The sequence below is a fragment of the Pituophis catenifer genome, unplaced genomic scaffold (assembly GCF_029215685.1).
Source record: "Pituophis catenifer annectens isolate HBS135680 unplaced genomic scaffold, rPitCat1.0.hap2 SCAF_2, whole genome shotgun sequence".
Lineage (NCBI taxonomy): Eukaryota > Metazoa > Chordata > Lepidosauria > Squamata > Colubridae > Pituophis > Pituophis catenifer.
The window spans coordinates 84,450,344-84,471,675 of record NW_027256882.1 but is presented as its reverse complement, the minus strand read 5'-3'; the positions used below and the strand labels follow the sequence as shown (position 1 = coordinate 84,471,675).

General features: G+C 37.3%; 1 protein-coding gene across 3 annotated transcripts in view; it reads right to left on the bottom strand.

Annotated features, from left to right (window-relative positions):
• DCAF1 (DDB1 and CUL4 associated factor 1) overlaps positions 1–21,332 on the bottom strand; it is a 44,764-nt gene that overhangs the window by 2,876 nt on the left and 20,556 nt on the right. For all 3 annotated transcript variants that reach the window (XM_070937075.1, XM_070937076.1, XM_070937077.1), the window contains 12 exons: positions 20,746–20,955; positions 19,661–19,830; positions 19,255–19,379; positions 17,178–18,438; positions 16,661–16,859; positions 15,186–15,268; positions 14,515–14,599; positions 12,339–12,572; positions 10,998–11,091; positions 10,143–10,247; positions 9,040–9,113; positions 8,787–8,891 (listed from right to left, as the gene is read on the bottom strand). In XM_070937075.1, the coding sequence (XP_070793176.1) occupies positions 8,787–8,891; positions 9,040–9,113; positions 10,143–10,247; positions 10,998–11,091; positions 12,339–12,572; positions 14,515–14,599; positions 15,186–15,268; positions 16,661–16,859; positions 17,178–18,438; positions 19,255–19,379; positions 19,661–19,830; positions 20,746–20,955 (2,745 nt within the window). The remainder of the gene's footprint in view (positions 1–8,786; positions 8,892–9,039; positions 9,114–10,142; positions 10,248–10,997; positions 11,092–12,338; positions 12,573–14,514; positions 14,600–15,185; positions 15,269–16,660; positions 16,860–17,177; positions 18,439–19,254; positions 19,380–19,660; positions 19,831–20,745; positions 20,956–21,332) is intronic.

Here is a 21,332-nt window from a genome sequence, read left to right as displayed (position 1 = left end):
TAGGCCGCAATGAATTGGAAAGAAAGAAATACATCATATTCTTTTTAAAAAGTATTTTTCACAGCTTTAGAAAAAAATGATAATCTACATTCAGGGGTTTGATGAACTTCAGGTCCATCAAAACTCATAGTTAACCTGTCCCACTGATTAAATTATCTTTGATTCAAAGTTCAATGAATTTAATTTGAAACCTGCCCACCATCACTAGCTCCCTTCAATTGTATTGTTCCTGAACCATTGGGCATCTTTAATTTGGTTGAACAATCTACTAGTAAATGACTTTGGCTATAAACTAGCACAAAAGATAATCATAGACATTATAATCCATTCTATTAGGAGAATTCCAGGTTAGAAAAACAACAGAATAACAGAGTTTGAAGGGACCTTGGAGGTTTTCTAGTCCAATCCCCTGCTTAGGCAGGAAGTCCTATACCATTTCAGACAAATGGTTATCCAATATCTTCTTAAAAACCTCCAGTATTGGAGCATTCACAATTTCTGGAGGCAAATCATTCCATTGATTAATTGTTCTAACTGTCAGGAAATTTCTTTTTAGTTCTAGGTTGCTTCTCTCTTTGATTAGTTTCCACCCATTGCTTCTTGTCCTGCCTTCAGGTGCTTTGCAGAATAGCTTGACTCCCTCTTCTTTGTGGCAACCCCTGGGATATTGGAACACTGCCATCATGTTACTCCTAGTCCTTCTTTTCATTAAACTATCCAATATCCAATTCCTTCCACCATTCTTCATATGTTTTAGCCTCCAGTCCCCTAACTACTCAAAGACATCCCCATACTTTCTATTCAAAGTAAAAGGTTCTTACTGACCCTTCCTCCAATTATTAAACAACCAAATTCTACTATTTTCTAAAACAATATAAACTGTAAATTGTAAAAGAAAATATGTCAATCAGTGTCATGCTAGCATTACTTCTCAACAAGATAATCACTGCTTTTTAAAAAGGCAAAGAAGGAGGAATCATTTCATCTTATTCATTAAAGTACATCTTCTCACCCTGCATTTATATATCAAGATGAATGCAATTCCTACATTCCAAAAACATGTCATACTTAAAATGCAATTCAGTTATGCAAATGGCTAAGCTATACATAATTATGTTAATTCATTAAGATGTATTAACAACATAGCCAAAGCTCATAGGTCTTCAATGTAAGTGGCATTTATAATAAAAAATATGTTAATTGGCCAAATATTTTCCAAAATACTATATATTTGTATCATTGTACTTTGCCCCCCTACAACCAAGCGCAAAATGGAATGCCCCAACATAATCTTACCACATTTCTAACAGGGAACTATTCAGACTGGCAATATAATCCAACAATACATGCTCATGGAAACGTATCTTTTCTTATTTCTCAGTCATCTCAATTGTTAAATTAAAAGCAGAAAGAGCAATTTTTAATTGATAGGCAACAAATAATACTAAGATGTTACACAGTATATCTCTTGTCCACAAGTAAACTATCTTTTCAGTTTTACAGATCACCACAAGAACTGCACATGCATTCAGACAAAAAGCTTCCCCCCTGTAGATGATTTTAACAGATTTCACTGTTTTCTGGTTCTGTGAGTAGGAAAACCTCAAGATCCCTGGGGGAAGAGAAGGTTTAATTTTTAGATGAAATTGCAAGTTTCTGTTCCTGTTAGCAATTGCAGCAGAGGTGGGTTTGAGCAGGTTCTAACCAGTTCTGGAGAACCAGTAGCGGAAATTTTGAGTAGTTCGGAAAACCGGTAGTAAAAATTCTCACTGGCCCCGCCCCCATCTATTCTCTGCCTCCCAAGACCCAGCTGATTGGGAGGAAATGGAGATTTTACAGTATCCTTCCCTTGCCACGTCCATCAAGCCACACCCACAGAACTGGTAGTAAAAATTTTTGAAACCCACCACTGAATTGCAGCCATGTCAAATGGTAGGGAGAACTTCTGTTGAGCTCTGCCAAAGGAGGCCAAGGAGACTCCCATACAAAAAAGGGTTGCCAGAGTAGCCCACCTCTCAAACTACCTATTTCACACAATATCTGAATAATGGAAGCTTATTGCTAAATTGTATATAAGGAACTGCCACTGTCAATTATATTTTCATTAAAGCATCTTTAGTTTTAAATTCCTCATTAGTCCTGGGACACTAATCTTCATAATACTGTAGAGTTTTGAGACTCCTTAGATAGAGGGAGAAACGGGCAGCTCAAAACATCCATATATGGGAAAATACATACCTACATACAAAAAATCTCACTTGCTATTTTGGGCATACAGTCTCCAGATTTTTGAAAGAGATCATGAATTCAAAATCAGCCATTAATAATTATTTTATATAAAAAGTATCTAAAGATTCAGTATTTTAAGAAAAAAAATCAGAAGGCTGTAATCCCTATTACTAATAAAAGAAGCCTTAAAAAAAAAAAGTCTGCAGATTCGCTATAGCAGTCCTTGACTCACAGCCACAATTGGGACATCTATTGCTAAGCCATGTTGTCATTAAATGAGTCACATGTCTGATTTTACAACCTTTTTGCTGTGATCATTAAGGGAATCATGCTGTGTTTAAGCAAATCTGATTTCCCCCATTGGCTTTGGTTGCTAAAAGCCCTCTGAGGTGGTCACAAATGGCTAATATGTGACTGTGGGGCACTGCCAATCATTGTAAACATCTGCCAGTTGCCAAGCACTCAAATTTTGATCATGTGACTGTGGGGACACTGCGATGGTCATAAATGCGAGGACTTGTCAATGTCACAATGTCACTTTGAACGGTCACTAAAATGGTAGTAAGTTGAGGACTATCCGTATGCATTTGAAATTGCAATCCTTTTTTAAAATCCAGGAAAGGATAATGCAACTGGTCTTGTATGTTTTGTTTTAGCACTGGAAAAATTCCAAATCTGAATTGCTATAGCAACATCTACAACTGCTATAATATCTATATATTAGAAAGTATGCACTTTTCTTTCCTCTAACCAAGTCTTAAATTATTAAAGACATATTCTATTTTATAAGCACTCTTTTAGACAATTACTTTATAAAACATATTTCACTAATGACTTTTTTTAAAAAAACCACAGTACTTTTATATCCAAGAATATTCATTTCTAACCCAAAAACAACAATTTTCTACCAAAAAGTTTAATCACATAATACCTACAATATTATCCTGATTTGAAATTTGTTGCATATTTTAGCCGAAATGTTATATTGTCCAAAATGAAGTCCAAAAAAAAAAAAAAAAGGTTTGATTCAGTCCATCAGTGTCAGTTATCTTTTTCCCTACCATTCCTTTTTTTTTTTTTAATAGTCTCACATATAGGACTTTTATTTTTACAAAGAACTCCTTGAATGTCGGAACTTTTTAAGATATTACACAGAAGCAAATCCAGATTGGTGTACAACATACAGAGAACAGCAACCAAACCTTGTTAAATATATATATGGAGCACAACTTTTTAACAGTAACTATTAATCATGAAATTATTAAGTATTAAAGATTACATGAAAAATATTAACAGTCATATTATTTTCATTTTCATCTGCTTTCAAATATTTTATGGTAGAGTATTCTACCGTATAAAAATTAATCTATCTCGGTTTTGGTACTACTACAAAGAAAACAGAAAATTTTTCTTCTCCCTTTAACTAATTGCAATTTATTATTATATCCAAAATTGAAGGCAAGCCAAACATTAGTTTGTGTAACTAGTGCAACAATAGTGTTAAAGGAATCAGGAGAGTGCTAAAGTATAATTAAATAAACGCAGAAGCAAAAAAATTCCAATCAACTGCTTCTGGCAGCAATATGTTTATGGACCTGAGAACATATGTAACAAGAAATGAAACTTATTTGTTTACTGGGTTTATTTCTCACTTTTTATTTAGGAACTCATAGCTGTATATGTAGCGCTCCCTCCTATTTTCCTCCATAATATAACTCTTGTGAAATAAGTTCAGTCGAAAAAAAATCTTTAGCAAAAGAGCTTCTGTTGCTACGTAAGTTTCTATGGTAAACTATCTTTCTGCTCCAAAATCCAAACTGCTATTCCACATGCTGTCCAAATCCTGGCCCTGTCTGTAACTACCTTTGAATAAAATTCAACTTTCAACTAGTTTCTTGCTTTATGTTAATCTCTAGCAAACAAAATCCCTCCCTGAAAATATATTCTTTCTGCTTAAACATAGCTTATCTCCGGCTTAAATGCTATTTACTCTTTCTGAATACAATTTTTATTCCAAAAGATTGTTCTGAATATGTAAATGTAAAAATTAACATTCTTTTTAGCTCCTTTTATGAACATTTGCATTTCCAAACCTTTATTGCCTACCTTAAATTGGAGATAATTTATTATTTCATCTAAACTGCACAGAATGTGTATAAAAGATATATATTGCTTTTACCTTTAGAGCTTGGCCTCCAAATGCATTCCAACTCCTCATGGGTCATCCAAATATAATACAGACCTGACTATACATATCAGCACACAGAGAGCAAGATTCTTAACCATAGGCTTCTACGTAGACCCAGAAGACATGGATAGACAGAATACATGTCACACAACAAACAATTTGTAATAGAGGCAAAATTGGGGTGAAGAGATAAAACATAGTTATTGCCATTCTATAGCTTAGCCGACTAAAACAGTAACTTGGTATCTACAAGTACAAATGTTGCATCTTACATTTATCCTGTTTGGATTCCATAAGTAACATTCAGAGTCTTCATTCAGTGTGAGATATTAGAGAATAACATGATCCAAGTTAGAACACATGCTTTGCCTGCAATATATATTCAGGTAAAAAGGAATTTGGTAACAGAAAAGACCCTGTGAACAGCTGATGGAGAGCCACTACCACTGAGCTTGATCGACAAACAATCCAGTTAATATAAAGTACTCCAATTTTTCTGAGCAAGACAATGTTTGCTTTAAGGCCAAGCTTTTTATCAGTAAAAGAAATCAAAGGAATTTCAAAATAAATACCACTGTCTATTTGCTATGATTTAAAAATCACCGTATTTAAGGGGAAATTAAACATTTATCAGAAATGACAACTGTTCTTTGTTCAAGTAGTTCAGTAACCATTCGAAGTTCAATGATGCTGAACAAGTGGTAGTTACGACAGGTTCTCATACTTAGAAATACTAACATCGGTTTTACCCCCACAGTCATGTGATTGACATTTGGGACCTTTTTTGTTGGCTTCCTACAAACAAAGTCAATGGGGAAGCCAGCAGGAGGTTGCAAATGGTGACCAGATGACACCTTCATTTAATGACTGCAGTTATTTGCTGAATGACAGCAATCCGAAGTACCAGAATTTCCATCAATAAGCAGCACAGTCAGGTGATGTTGCTTAGCAACAGAAATTCCAGTCCCAATAGTCATTGTTAACTAGCTGTATTGAATACACTGTTATATTTTATTTTTTATGACATGGTAAATTTGTATATATCTTTTTAAATAGTAATTAATTGCATGGACTACTTAAAAGAGGTCCAGAGCTATTGTTTGGGCTTTAAAGTTAACTGTGGTTTGCCATATTTCCCTAATGATTAAAAAACACTGATAAGATTGGCTGGAATCTTAAGTGGAATGCAGCTAAAATGCTATAAATATTTTGGATGCATTATGCAAAAGGAGTAATTTTTTTGAAAAAAATAATCCACTAACAGTTAGTAAGTAATTCATATCCATAATCAAACAGGCTGAAGAATTTCACTGTGTTATACCTACTGCGATGTACCACCTGTTTTGATAATAAGTGGCATGAACAGCCTTGAATGCTGCACACTGAAAATTATTATGAGCTAGAACAACCTGTTGCAAAACAAATAAAGCATATGTGTGCCATAATTTTTTTCTCTCAAAAGGGAACTTTGATTTCTTTACATTTATGCAATTTCTCAAATATCTGCATTCCCAAGTGATTTGTCTTTCTACAGTTTTGGCTGCCTTTTTATTCAAGCACATAAAAAAGGCTTAAATATTTATAATGAAGTTGTGCAACTAATCCATTTTTTCCCCCTAAAAATCTTGCTGCAATGACCAGGGCAGTAAGGCTAGAGGAGACAGTCTGACTTTTTTCCCTGATCATTTTTACCATAAAGGTAAAGGTTCCCCTGCACATGCGTGCTAATCATTTCCGGCTCTAGGGGCAGTGCTCAGCTCCGTTTCTAAGCCGAAGAGCCAGTGCTGTCCGAAGATGTCTCCGTGGTCATGTGGCCAGCATGACTAAACGCCAAAGATGCACGGAGCGCTGTTACCTTCCTACCACAGGTGGTCCCTATTTTTCTACTTGCATTTTTTACATGCTTTCAAACTGCTACGTTTGCAGAACATTTTTACCATAGTCCCATAAAATATTTGTGGTGCTGCAAAAAAGAACTGGATGGCATTAGAGGAGAAGATGTTCCATACAGCCACCTCATTTTGTAAGCAACTTTTGTGTTTCAGCCACTGAAGTCTTTATTTTGTACTAAGAGAATCAGACATGGATTCAAGGAAGAGCTGAGACCACTGAGCTGGGCTTGTGTGCCATGATGGGAAACACGACATACTAAGAATGAAGTAAAATGCAGAGTCGCTTTCCCACACTATTAAATAAGTTAGCTATCCCAACAAAAAATACATAGCTATTACTCCATAAGCAGATTCTGCTGTTGTTTTCAACTAGGTTTAGATCCATGCTGCAATCACCAGAGGGGGCTGCAGAAGGTGGTCCCAGAGGAGGAGGAGGAGGAGAAGGCAATGATGAAAGCAGCATTGCACAATACTCTCTTCCCCTTCTGTGCAAATAAAAGGAATGGAGCTGGCCTCTTGACAGCACAGTTTTCTTTCTCAGCACACTCAACTATGATACTGTACAAACCAGGATGGAGAAATTCTATATACTGGGAAATTTCTATTCAGGAGGGAATATTAATTTACTATTACACTAATACTAATAAAAGATGGATTACAGCACAATAAAAAAACCTTCCCCAAGTTTATTAATGGTAAAAGATTGTGAGCATATCCAGAAACAGGACTTTTCTGAGAGCAGATGCACCGCTATTTCTCATCCAAGGTAGCCCAAACAGGAAACCCAAACCCAACAGATTGGTAAAAAGTTGCAGACTCAAACCTATGAGGAGAGGACAGAAAGAGCTGGGCAAGGGAAGATAACCTCACAGTGCATTGAATCAGTTTAGCTTAGTTTTCTATGCAATCTCAACACGCCTTTACAATGTGGAACTACAAAGATTGGATACAGTACACTCTTGTCTTCAGAAATCTTACGTAGCCCAAACGTAAAAGATTTAAAAGACATTACAGATCAACAGTAGAGACTTGCCAAAATTGCAACTGTTGTAAAAGTAACTTTCCCTAAAAGTCCCAAGAAATCATTCTGTTTCCATTTGCAAAACATCTTTTTGTCTCATTTTTAATTTTGGCTCTTGTCATTCAGAAATTCAGGCCTTGCAAATGCTGAAGGCTCCTATATAGAGGGGCAAATCAGTAACCCGCTCCAATATTGACTTTGGATTGTAACTCATCCTCCGCTGTCCTTAGAGGAGATAAAAACATGGTCAGAAAAGCAAACACTAAGACAGAAATGTATATCAGCAGGAGGGCCAGCCTAAGCCCAGATCTTATCGCAACCTTTTATTGCCACAGAGCTTTCCAGGAAAAGATACGGAATATGTGTTAAGGAGTTTTAAAAACAGAGGCAATATTCTGTTTTTCAGAAAACTGAAAAAAAAACCTAACATTGAGAAAGGAGCCTGCTGCCTAAAGAAAACACTGAACTTCATAACAGATGGAGTAACAAAAAAAAAAGATTAGCAATGAAAAGTTTAGTGTTTGTTATTAGGGTTGGATCACAATCAGCACCTACAAAAACTAAATGAAATGCCAATGGTGAAGGATAAAAATAAATTTTCAAAAATATTAAATTAGTGAAATCCTGCCTAATGAATCTACCCTAATAAACAAATCAGAAAATCAAATTGCAAGGCTATTTCCTTGTTTTATTCTCTTAAACTTTGCCATGACAATCCTTTAACTTCATCTGCATAAACACCAATTTTTCTGCTGAAATAATTTAAAAAATCATTATCCATATAAGTCACAAACACAAATCAGCCATCAAAAAATGTGACACCAAAGTGCATCAAGAATAGCAGCTGAGCATATACCTCAACTGTATGTATTATTTGCTGCAGCCCTAATAAGACAAGGAGTAATAATCATTTTCAGATATCCTAATGGCCAACTACAGGTATGTCAGCAAAACAATGGAAACAAACAGTAGAATCTTGTGTTTTATTGTGGCTGAGCACCACCCTGAGTCCCTCGGGAGAAGGGCGGTATAAAAATTTAAATAATAAATAAATAAATAAATTTAAGCAAGTTTGAATCATTCTTCCTACTTAACCAGGAACAATTTTACAGCCAAGCCTTCTCATTTCATGATTGGATACCTGAAGCAAAAGCACTGGAAGAATACCAAGAAATTCCACAAAACATCGTAAGAGGACATCTTGTCTTCTTCATATCCTGCACAGAATTATAAGTGTAGCTACCTCATTAGAGGTACTGATTAACCAGTTTAATCATACACACATACATAATTAAGCACTCAATAAGTCAAAAATTTCTAACAGGCTGTCACCAGGCATTCATCAGAACTCAAGGCATAATAGCTATAGTGTGAGGGTGGGTGTACTGATAACTCAGGAGAGATTTTCAAATGTTTCAGCTGCCTTTAACTTCCAAAAGGGTATTCTGCTTCTCACCTGATCTTCTTCCTCATCCTCCTCGTCTTCTGCCAAACGCTGCCTGCCCACTTCATAGAGCCTGCAAACAGTATCCATGTTCATGGCATCCATACTTCCCTGGTTCTACAAAGGAACCATCAGCACAAAATAGTAAATTAATTTTTCAGTCAAACCTATTAATGAATACTGTATGATTATTTTTCTTCAATGATAATTTTATATATATTTACCATATATATAAAAATATAATATATATAGTTATAAAATTTACCTCAATAACAGCTAAATAACAATCCTTTGTGTCCGTACATAGATCAAAGATGTTTCTTTTCACATCAATGGTGGCTGGAAAAAAAACATGTAACAAAGTCAACAGGACACTGGAAAGTCCCAGAGCTGGATAAGTAGACTTAAGCTTTTGAGATCTGGCATTATGTATCTTACTACTGTATATCGAGAACATCCCAAGGCCAACCTCAACACAAAAGGATGGCCTTAGTGAGGAAGGAGACAGAAGACAAAATGGTGGTGTAGGGTAGAAAAGGCAATTCCTTGCTGCAATTTATAAGACATAGATCAGAAAGATATTTTTACACATACAACTCTGAAATTATCTGAAATACTCCAGGATGTAATATTTTTAGCTGGGGATCTACAATTTTTAGCTTCTGAGGATGATAGAAAGCATGTCTCTGATCATACCATGAAATTACTAACAGGAGAAAGGCTCAAGGAAGGGAAAAAAAGAAATTTTGGTTCCCCTCCCTTTTTAAAATTACTGAGTTCAAAATCTACAAAGATTTAGAGGGCTAGTCCATTTAAAAACAACAACAACATAGTAATGCATTTAATCAGCATGATCTAAAAGTACTCTGAAATGGCAAAATGGAGGCTAGAGGAATCACATGCAGCTTGAAGGTCCGTCTCTAACTCACATACTATTTATTAAGTAATATCTTTGATTCCTCTACTAACAAATTTTGAACAGATTCTGAACTGAAGTAGTATACTTCACCAATAAAAAGGTAGTATTTAATTTTTCCCATGTAGTAGGAAAGGAAAGCTAGAGATTTCTCTTCCACTTGTTATGATTTCTTTGAATATTTGGCATTAGAAATTAGTCAAACATAATATACCTTTACTGAAGTTCTCCACTCTGAAAATTTTTTGAGATTTTTTTAATGTATTTGGCATTTTGTTCCCCCTATATTTTCTTTCTCTACTTTTACAGAAAAAATCCCTTTTTGATGTTTAACCAAATTTACATTCTGGTAGAGATCATGATAGGAAATGGATAGGAAATGTTTCCTAGCAGAGCAACTGAAATATTAATTTCATTCGGTTTATTTCAGTAGGAACAATTATAAACTTTACCAATTGGTTTGTAGTCTGTTGCATTGAATGTCCTGAAGGATGACCCAAAAGGACTTCGCATTCTCTCTTCCAGCAAATCATCTTCATCATCTGCTTGTAGCATAGCTGATCAAGAAAGAAAATATTTTTAGGGAATATAAGGAGAGGAAGCATATGAAACAAAGAAGCTTTAGAAGTTTAGAAGTTGAATCTTTTTGTTTTTAAATACATATTTGTTCCTAGAATTGAATAAGATTATCAACAAAATCAGAAAATATAGAGCCATTCAACTGTACTATACTTTAGGTTAGAAATTTAAATTCCCTTCTAGTAAGTTATGATTCATTTTGTCTAAGATTCAAAGAACAGCAAATGGAGCAACAAAGCTAAACAGAGAGAAAAAGGCACCATTAAAAAAAAAGTAAGGGAAAATATCAAGCAAGAGATATGGACTTCCAGAGAAGTCCATAGAAGCCATCCTTATGCATTATAAGAACAGATTGCTGGGCAAAATAGGCCAGGGGTCCAATCAGCAGAGTACTGTTTATGTTAATATGTACAGGAACCTAGAAAATTGCTTTAATGAATCTGAATTCTTCTCCCTTAACTCAGAAGTGCTGACCCTGACTGACAATTGCCCTCCAATTTTTCAGATTATAGCCTTTCCCAATCCTACGTGAAAATGCCAGAGATTGAACTAAGTCTGAACCCCAGCCCCTTCTGAAGTCTACAGCCAACTCAAGACCTTTTTAAAGTGTTTTCACTTGGCAAATCTTGGCAACACCCACTGTGCTGTTTTGATGACTGCTAGAAAGCATGACGAAACAAAATCTATAGCTCTCCTGATGCCATCACATAATGAAAATCAGTCATTACCTCCATACATAACTGTTCCAGTATGGTTGAAAACAACACGGCATTGATCCAAAGCAGGCACTGTGTGTAACAAGTGGAAAGTCCGCAAGTCCCACTGGAGAGATCATTAAGGAAGATTCTGCACTATAAATAGGGGACATTGGCAAAGGATCTCGCTCGCTCTCACTCTCCAGCTCCAATGACAGCCTTGCACTCCCCATCATCTACCCAGCCCTGAGATAGAATTTCTCTAACAATTATAGTAACATATCTGGATAATCTAATGAATTATTTCCTCAATTTGCATGATACATCACAGAATAATACTTTTGCGTCTACCCATCCCATTTCATTTCAGCTTGCAAAACTCACATAAGTTTTGAATTGACCTTGCATTAATTTCTCATGTACAGAATATCACAGATGTCTTTATGGTGGGATGAAGCACTTTTTTTTCTATCATGGATCACATTGTGTAATCTGTTGGGACCTACATGCCTGTAGATAAGACTAGACTCTAAAGTTAGGAGAGTCATAATTGCTCTCACTTTTGTAACAATAAAGGCAAATGTTATGTTAGAAACTGTTAAAAGTATACTGAAAATACAACCACTGATATAATAATTCTTCTACAAAAAGTTACAGTTCAACTATATTTGAACTGAAAAATATTTTAGTCAAAGGATACCCAAGAAGGATATTTTATAACACTACTGTTTTTCTACCAATCCTTTTTCTCCTCTTCAGCCATACCCAAGACTATCAGGATAAAAAGAGTTTGCTCTTTCCAGAAATCTGGATTCATTACTGTGCTGGGCTTTCTCGTTTCTGCTATTCTACCCCATTCTGGCTTCTTTGCCCATCCACACCATGCTCCTTATCACTTGGCAGAAGCCATTATTTTCTAAATGGCTTCCACCTCTTCTTCCATCGCGCTTTTCTTATCTTTCCCCCAAATTTCTTGCTTTACTAATCAAATTTGTATAGCTACCCATCTCATAAAAAGTGGCTCCTAGAAACCTGGCTGCAGTATGTTCATTTCTGTTCTACAGAACAGTACTATTTATACCTTCTGCTGAAACATTTATAAGCCTTAGTCACTTTGAGCAGAAGACGTCAATTGACTTGACAATAAGCAAAGCCAAAAAGTTTACCAACCTGCTGTTATTTCCACAATTAAGGATTTTTGTTCTGAGTTCTCACATGAAAGAGGTTTGGGTTTATCTTTTCTGCTGCCGAGAGTCACACGATTTAAGTTGTGTGACATTATAAATCTTGAAATTAAACAAACAATTAAGCAAACTCTTTCTACCAACCTGTACTATTCCAACAGACATTGAAATTAAGGTTTAAAAAGGATACAATTTCTGTGTTCACGATGACCTCCAGTCCATTCGGGTGGAAAACACCACTGATGGTCATATTGAATTTATCAAATTTATGAATAGCCTGTGCAGAGCGAACATCCCAGAGGACACCATCGTTTAAGACAAGGTCATCTGTGGGGTTAAACGTGGCAGAATTCTTCTTGTAGTTGTTTGCAAGATCTGGGTTAAACAAAGTCAAGAGCTTGTTGCCAGTCTGAATATCATAGATCTTTTAGATGAAAAAGGAAAAAAGAAAATAACTTAGTCAACACCTGTCAAATATTTTGTCCAAAAAAGCACATGCAACCATTTCCAAATCACTCACACTTTATGGATTCCCATCTCCCTTGTTTTCCTCATGCTGGCTGGAGAACTCTGAGAGTTGAAACCCATACATCTTAAAAGTTGTCGAGACAAAGAAAGAATGATCTAACAATCATATTAGTTTTAAATTTTATTTCTGTCTTTTAGAGTTTACCTCAGACCATTTTGTGTCACATGCAAACCTCACAAATTCTTCGGCCCCTGTCTCCAAATGATTAAGGGAAATGTTGGCCCAGAACGGAACTTTGTCATCTAATAACCCAGGGGGAAAGCATGACTGTTGCTCACTTCTCCTAGATTCATTCCTATGCCATAGAATATTTATGACACGAAGCAAAACTGCTGGCCTGAAAACTATACTTTGATATTTGAATGTATGGCTCGCAATAGAAAAGTATTCTAGCTGATCTTAGAGGCACTGAGTTACATAATAATGCCCAATGTAGTATGTGGTGAAAAAGATTCACAAAACAAAAAGGAAGATAACATTCTGTCATTAATACTCAAGAACATTTAACAGTCTTATTCCTTCCCTTAAAATTGTTTTTATAAAGTAATCTATTCTTTTATATTCTGAGCATCTGGCTTTATTACTTTTACCTTTTTTGTTAGAATAAATTACATCCCGGATTCTTAGCTGCCACTTGCACTTTGCTGAAGCTCAGAATTAACATTTTAGCTTGTCGCAAATGACCATATTATGAACCCAGATCAGATTATAGTTGAAGGCTAACAGAAAGAATAGCAAATCAACAGAGAAAAATGCCTTGCTTAAATGTAAACATGCAGGAATAAGAACAAAAGCATAAGGAAAAGTGCCAAGATTTTAATAGATATATGCAGCATAGGCTAAATGGGTTACAGGTGACTTGTATCAGGTCATAAGAAACAATTGTTACATTTTCTGGAATTTTGTGAGAAAATTGAGAGCAATGTTAAGCCACAATGCCTAGCATGCCATTCAGTTGTTTGACAACTAGTAGTGCAACACAACTGCAGCAATGGAACCATGGCTTTCGCTAACTCTTCCTTTTCTCTTGCAGTGCAACTATGTCATCTCCTCTTTTTAAGAGAAAGAAAATTGGCAAAATGTACAGCTATCCTTTTCCACGCAAATCCTGCCTTCCTTCCTCTATTGCGAGTATCCCTTGAGTAGAATTTTCCCCTCAGAAATCTGGATTCAACATTCATCTTTACTTTTCCTAAGGTAAATTGCTATCATTAAAAAAAAACAGGTTCTAGTGTTTCTGTCTTGAAAACTTCCAACATATTTATTTTACAACTAGAATTTACAACTTCCAACATATTTATTTTACAACTACATTTGCTGATGTATAACCAGTTTGCTTTTTAAGGAATAAGTCCTCAAGAATGAATTGCAGCATGTGTTCCAGAAAACAGCCTTTCTCATGAAGTATTAGGACTATAATTACAGATGCTCAAAGGTAGGATTGTGTCTTGAAGAATATTTTGCACATTTTGATATTAAAGAATACCTAATCTAATCCCACAAAACATATCTGATCTGTGGATCACTTCTGAACTTATTTCTAATTCTCTCAAGTAATGCCAAAGTGTATTTAATCAATCTATTTTTCATTTAACACCACTTTTCTATTTGTTAAAAAATATATGGCAGTGATTGCAGATTTTCATTTTATTGACAAAAGCCTAGTATTTGTTTATTAAATTTATATACCACCAATCTCACTTTAATGGTTTCAAGCCAGGTAATAAATTCTCAGGAATAACCTTGCTCTCTGTATTTTCAAGTGCTGTCTATAAGAAATGGCTGTGGCAAGTAAGTAGCCCTATATTTCTTCTGAGATTCAACCACCAATACTTACATGGGCAATGTCCCCCTTGGTGCCAATGACCCTATCTTGAGAATGCTTACTGAACTCAACATAATGGTCATCCGTGAAGGAATGCCTGTGAGGAAAAAAGCACATCATCAACCTACTACAAAGAACAAAGCTTTCACTCAAATATCTGTGCTTTCATCTAGCACATTTGAATACATCTGCAATAGCACTTAGACTTCAGTATATACTACTCCACAGTGCTTTAAAGCACTCTCTATACAGTGTCAGCATATTGCCCTCAACAATCTGGATCAAAAGGATGGAAGACTGAGTTAACCTTGATCCAGACAGGATCAAACTCCTAGCTGTGGGCAGAGTCTGCCTGCAATACTGTATTATAACCGCTGAGTCACTATGGTTCTTTAAATCCACAATACGCAATAACTAAGTCAGGAACTAATAGAGAAAAGTATCACACATTTTGGCTACTTTAAAGAACCTGAATATTACAGAGTATTTAACACCAAAAAGTTTTAAATATTAAAATATTGCCTGATTAATGCCCTGCCATTCAAGACAATTAAATCACCATATAGCCTTGGCAACGTTGTGGACTTCAACTCTTAGTGTGCTGAGTGGGGAATTATGGAAACCGAAGTCCACATATCTTAAAGTTGCCAAGGTTGAGAAACACTGATAGAAAGCATACATACTTGGTTTCAAAGACAGATTTCATTCCCCACAATGCAGAAAGTGGCTGGCTCCAGGAAGCAGATGTCAGCAATAAAGAACCATCCTGCAGTTTGGGAAGAGAAGTCAAAGAAGCAGATACTCTTTAGGCACGTGGACAGCATGTGGGGTTTCTTTTAAGAGAAAGGCGAAGTCCTACCTATGTCACAAATATATACAAAATACTCTTCTAGGCAGATAATACTCTTGGCCAATTTAAGGCAGTATGATGACAATTATACAAAGATAAAACCACTAACATACTATTGGCTTGGTCAGACCAGGTGGTTATTACAAATCAACTATCCTGACCAATGATTCCATTTCAGGCATAAGCCAATGATCTCCAAAGAGCAGAAAAGAGAGACTGGTTTTGGAAACTCATCTCTTCCACTATCTTCTGAATGTTCAGAAAAAGAAGTTTAAAAACTTCTAAGCCTTTTTTTTTTTTTTGGTCTTTACTCATATATTCTAGTGATTCACCTGCTTTTGTTTTTAATAAGTCCTCTCTACCTGCCCTAAGCTGTAACTGTACTGTACTGTACTGTACTGTACTGTACTGTACTGTACTGTACTGTACTGTACTATACTATACTATACTATACTATACTATACCATACTATACTATACTATACTATATACTCTACACTACACTTCACTTCACTACACTACACTGAACAGACAGATTTATGATAGGTTACAGGTAGTCTTCAATTTATGACTGGTAATTTAACAACCGTTAAAAGTTACAAGATCCTCAAAAAGGGTGCTTGCCACCTGTTCACATTTATAACTGCTTGCCATGCATCCAACAAACATCTGATTGCCATTTGCAGTCTTCTCTGCCGGCTCCCCCAGAAAATCAATATGAAAGACAAGACGTTATTTGGCAGGCAGCTCATCCAGCCAGCCCCCCGAGATGAGAAGGAACTCCAAATGGAGAGCCGAGACACTGTGTAATAAGATAAAGAGCACCGAGGGGAGGTGGGGGAGACCCTGAGAAGCCAGATGCATGTCACGTGTGTCTCTCCCTTAGGAACTGAAAATCCTGCTTGGATTTCAGCAGGAAGCATTTGCAGCTTCTGAACTGAGCTTACCGGGTTCTCTTCCCCACCCATGCTCCCCGAGGCACTTTGCGCTCTCTACTTGGGATTGCAAAACAACCTGTACAATCACTTAACACCTGAAATCAGTCACGTAACATTTAATGATCCCTTCACTTAGCAACCGGGTTCAATTGTGATCATAAATCAAGGACTACCTATATTTTAAGCAATTACTAAAAATTCCGCGCTGTCAATAAAATCAGGCCGTAACATCCAATCTCTGTTGTGCTATCAATGCAATCTTGTCACATTTTCTCATTCTCAGACTTTTGCCTAATCTCCCAATCCTTATGAAAGAGAGAAAACTGTTATTAAAGCACTCCTGACCTGAATATTCTCAGCCTTTTCCTTACCCTGGATGGCTCAAGGTGTGTGATAGCAGAGTTATGGCACTTGTAGCTGGCCTCCTCCTGCCCGCTAAAGACATTGTAGAGTTTTAGGTGCCCTGTGCAGGTGCCCAACATCAGGAATCGCTCCCGTGCAGAAAATGCACAACACGTAAAGCCACTTTCATCTTCATTTGCTTCCCGGAACACAGAAATTGGACGGAACCTGGGATATGAAAGAGCAACTAAGTAAGAAAATTAATTTTCTGGAAGGGAAAAGGAGAAACAGGAGCAATGGCCAAATGCGACTGAAGTTGGGCAGCTGCATCTTAGTCTGCTAGGAGAAAAGACACGGCTTCAGCTTTCTTCATAAAGGAAGAAGAATCTTGCCAATAGCTCAGAAATGCTATAGAGGTGATATAGCAAAGTCTTCCTTGTGGTCCCAAGGCAATCAGTTTTGTCCAAGCCACGGTATGGCACCCAAATCCACTTTCTAAATGGCATAGCCCAAAAAATCGTAGGAATAAAGAACCATCTTCCTTACCTGCTAAATATAAGGTGTCTATCAAAGCATCCACCATCTACCCCGCCATACTTTGGGAAGGCTGCCCTGCGGGTCAGCCGCGAGGTAAAGTTAGTTGGCGCTTGGCGCCTCTGTTTTGGCTCAGGACACTGGTGGGGTGTAAAAAGAGAAAAGGGGGGGCAAGTAGCTACAGGGTTTTTGCAGCGTGCATGCTGCTCCCTAAGGTACTCTGTGATTATACTGTCCAAGGTGGGAGGGGAAGGAAGGTGTCTGTCCAGCTGTTTTTTGATAGCTGGACTCTGACTGTAGGCGCCGTGGTCTGATTTTTGCCGAAGCACTCTGATTTTTCTGCCATTGCAGGGAGATGGTCTCTCACGAATAAAGCTAATCCTGCCAATCACTGGGGTATTGGTGGCGTGAGATGGGCCTGGCAGTGCAAGTGGGCCCTGGCAGCCAGCTGGCCTTGGCTGAGGGTGAACAGAGGAAGCACCAGAAGCAACAGAAGGATGGTTAGTCAACCGGGCCGCAATGCCATTTGCTATGCGAGGGGTACGAGGCAGAGACACAGGAGATGAAGTGGCAGGAACTGGGGTGAAGGCAGAGGAATGAGAAGCTGCTGTCATGGGTAGATCTGCCTCCTTTGTAAGGATGGTAGCAGTTTCTCCTAGCCCTTTAGAGATGAGATGGTTCCTGATCAAAAGAAGCAGCTCCTTCTCAGGAAATGAAATCCTCGACTGGGCCACCACATCTGCCTTCTGCAGTCGGGCCAGAGAGACATCGGTCCCAATCAACAAGGGTTTTCCTGAGACACGCTCTATCAGCTCCGCAGCGTATTTGCAAAACTTGACATGCTCGCTGCGCTTATCCTGCAGCACAGGCTCCTTCATTAATTGCTGGATCTGACAGCTGCTGAACAGGGGCAGCTTGCTGATGATCTGCCGGACTGTACTACTTCGCGACAACCCAACCAGGGCTTTGCAGGCCAATGCTCGGATCTGGTCTGCATCTGTAATGGGCATTTTGACAGAGAGCAATGATAACAGCACTTTGATGCCATTGTTTGACTGCACCACGTTCCACATCTTGGCCAAAGTATGCTCACTATTCCTGGGGGTTTGGGGGAGTGCGCGACGAGGTGTGCCAGAGATAAATTTGCCAATACTGGAGATGCGATTGTCTGGACTACAGACACAATTAATGATGATCTGAAGGGCAGATTTCTGGATTTCTGCATCGTGAATAAAGAATTCACCCTCGGCAAGCCCCAAAATGATGCTGATACCTGGAAAAAAGAAAAAAAAATTAAGTGAAACATTAGCAAGTAAAATGTATCACACATTAGTGTAAGAGAACGATGGCTCCACTTGTATATTATAGGAGCGATGTATCTTTTGACTCATGTAATGGTGCACAAATCTGTGTTTATCCAGTGAAAATGCTGAGCAATACACAATTCAGACTAAACATTATTTTTCTCACCTGCCTCTCAACAGGCCCTATGAAATAACCTGGGATGAAATAAAGAGACTCCCATAAGGATTAATAATAGAGCAATACACCTCATTCTTTCAGATAATTCTTAATGGTATAGCACTAGATTCTCTCACAATAACGATTAGGAGTGTATAATTCAATCAAATAATTGGAAGTGAAAACTCTGAAGCTGGTGTGTGAGAGAGAAAAAGAGCCAATCACGAACCGGATGCCTTTGCTTCTAGTTTCCCTTTTAAATGTATCTATAGACCTTAGTGGGAGGCAGAGGGCAGGCTGATGAAAACAGTGATGTATAATACAAACCCTATTCTTTTTTAATGTGCTCCATACATGTTTGTCGCTCATGTACAAAAGAAGTGAAGTATAGGGTACAATACTGTTTTAATCATTTGGACAAAAGCAGCAACATCCTACAAATGTCCCCACCACCTGAGTTCATCTGTTCAGACAGATGAAACCATCCAGTTAAAAAAGAAATGAGTTTATACTAACAGCCACACAGTCAAGAGGATCCTTTCTTACAGTTCATTTGCTCAGAACTTAAAAGTTTTACATTGGTACAAGTATTCATAGGAAGCACACGAAGAGATCAGGTTTCACATACCCACAATAGAAATAGATGTTCCTCCCTCATCCACGGTATCCACTGCCTCAGCTAACTGTAATTGAATTTTTGGAACCACAGTGAGAATGGCCAAAACATCCAACGCATAACGCACCGTGTCGTTTCTGGTAAACAAAAACGAAATACATTTAACTCAAAGCATTACAAAACATATTAAAGGAATAGTGAGCTGAATAAATTCACAGGATGGCTCTTTTCAAAAACAAGAGAGTATTTGTTTTTATTAATTTTATGGGTAACTCCAGAAGTCTGTGGAGTACAAACAAACTGTATTTAATATTAATAAATATATATATTAACCACAGAGGCTAGTTGTCCTGGAGCAATTGCCAGCTCCATTCCGATGGCAACTTATAAGGTATTTCATATCCTGTTGTTCTCTCACCTTGCATAGTAAGTCTTCCAATTGCAGGCAATTGAAATAAGCTGAAGCATGAGCTGTACACAACATAGCTTGAGAAACACCTCTGCTGGATCCCAATAGAGCTGACCTGGTCCATATTCTATTAAAAACTCCATCATTTCCACAATCTGTTCATGAGTATAGGAACAAGCCTGCAAGTAGAAGCAAACATTCATTATCATCACCTACCAGAAAAAAATTAAGACAAACACTTTATAAAATAGGGCTGTCGTTTTTTTAACTCCAATCTACCTTTTCACTAAGGAAATCATGCTGATATTCAGAAACTAATCACAATATTTAAAATCTATAAAAGCACAAAATAAAAACAGGAGCACATATTTAAAAACCCAATGATCTGATCCATTATTTTAAATTGCAAATCCTAAAGCATTCAATATTAAAAAGTCTTAGATTCTATAGATAATATTCTAAAAGAGGACGAGGATTCTATGCATTGAACTGGATCCCCACAGCAAACTGAAAAGTGGTACAGTTAAACTGCAGCCCCAGAAAGAATGCCCTAAATTGGTCTATGAGATGCCAAATACAATCACAGCAAGGACCTTGTATTCCCAGAAGAGATATCAGTTGCTGTATTAGATGTACAGGTAGTCCTCGATTTACAGTTCATTTAGTGAACGTTTAAAGTTACAACGGCACTGACTTAAGATCGTTTTTCACACGTATGACCATTGCATCATCCCCATGGTCATGTGATCAAAATTCAGACACCTGGCAACTAACTCATTGCAGTGTCCGAGGATCATGTGATCCCTTTTTGTGACCTTCTGACAAGCAAAGTCAATGGTAAAGCCAGATCACTTAACAACCGTGTTACTAACTTATCAATTGCACTGATTCCCTTCACAACTATGACAAGAAAGGCCGTAAAATGGGGCAAAATTCATTTAACAAATGTTTCACTTATCAAGAAAAATTTTGGGCTCAATTGTGGTCGTAAGTCGTGGATTACCTGTAGTTGAAAACCTTTTTTGATATCTATTGTTGTTCTCTAGAAACGGCAAGAGCTAGAGGTTTATTACTTCCAGCAATGTATTGCCTACCTTGTATGGAGGCTGTGGATGGACCAGAATTCCACCTTCTGTGCGTTGAAGTGACTGCTTCACTTGCTCTACTTTGATGGCAAGATGTGCCTCAAAATACCTGCGCATGGCCATGCAAGTATGCTTTCCAGTCTGACGGCTAGCAAAGATCTCATCGTCACTTAGCAGCGCACCTTGGGTTTGCAAATTTAAGATATCAAGAGTGCTAATCTAAAGTGAGGGGGAAAAAAACAGGCTTACTACAGTTTTATTACTAATATCTAAAGATTTATTATCTTACATTGGTTAGCAAGTTCATTTAAGCCACATGCAGATCCCTCCTGCTTCTTAGCTTGCTGGTTGTTTTGTTCAAATTTTCATATAACCAACCTTACAAAAAGGAATCCTTCTAAACTCATCAGGTGCTCATTTGAAGGTATGGACTCAACGTTCACTGTACAAAGTATCTAAATAGAATATATGTAAGTTGTTTTTGGACTGAAAGCCACATTTGCCTTTTAGAACAGGGTGGCTAAACTGAGATTCCAGCATATTGATTATTATTGTTTGGTGGTAACTTTTGAAGGAGCTCTTAAAGCCTCAATCAA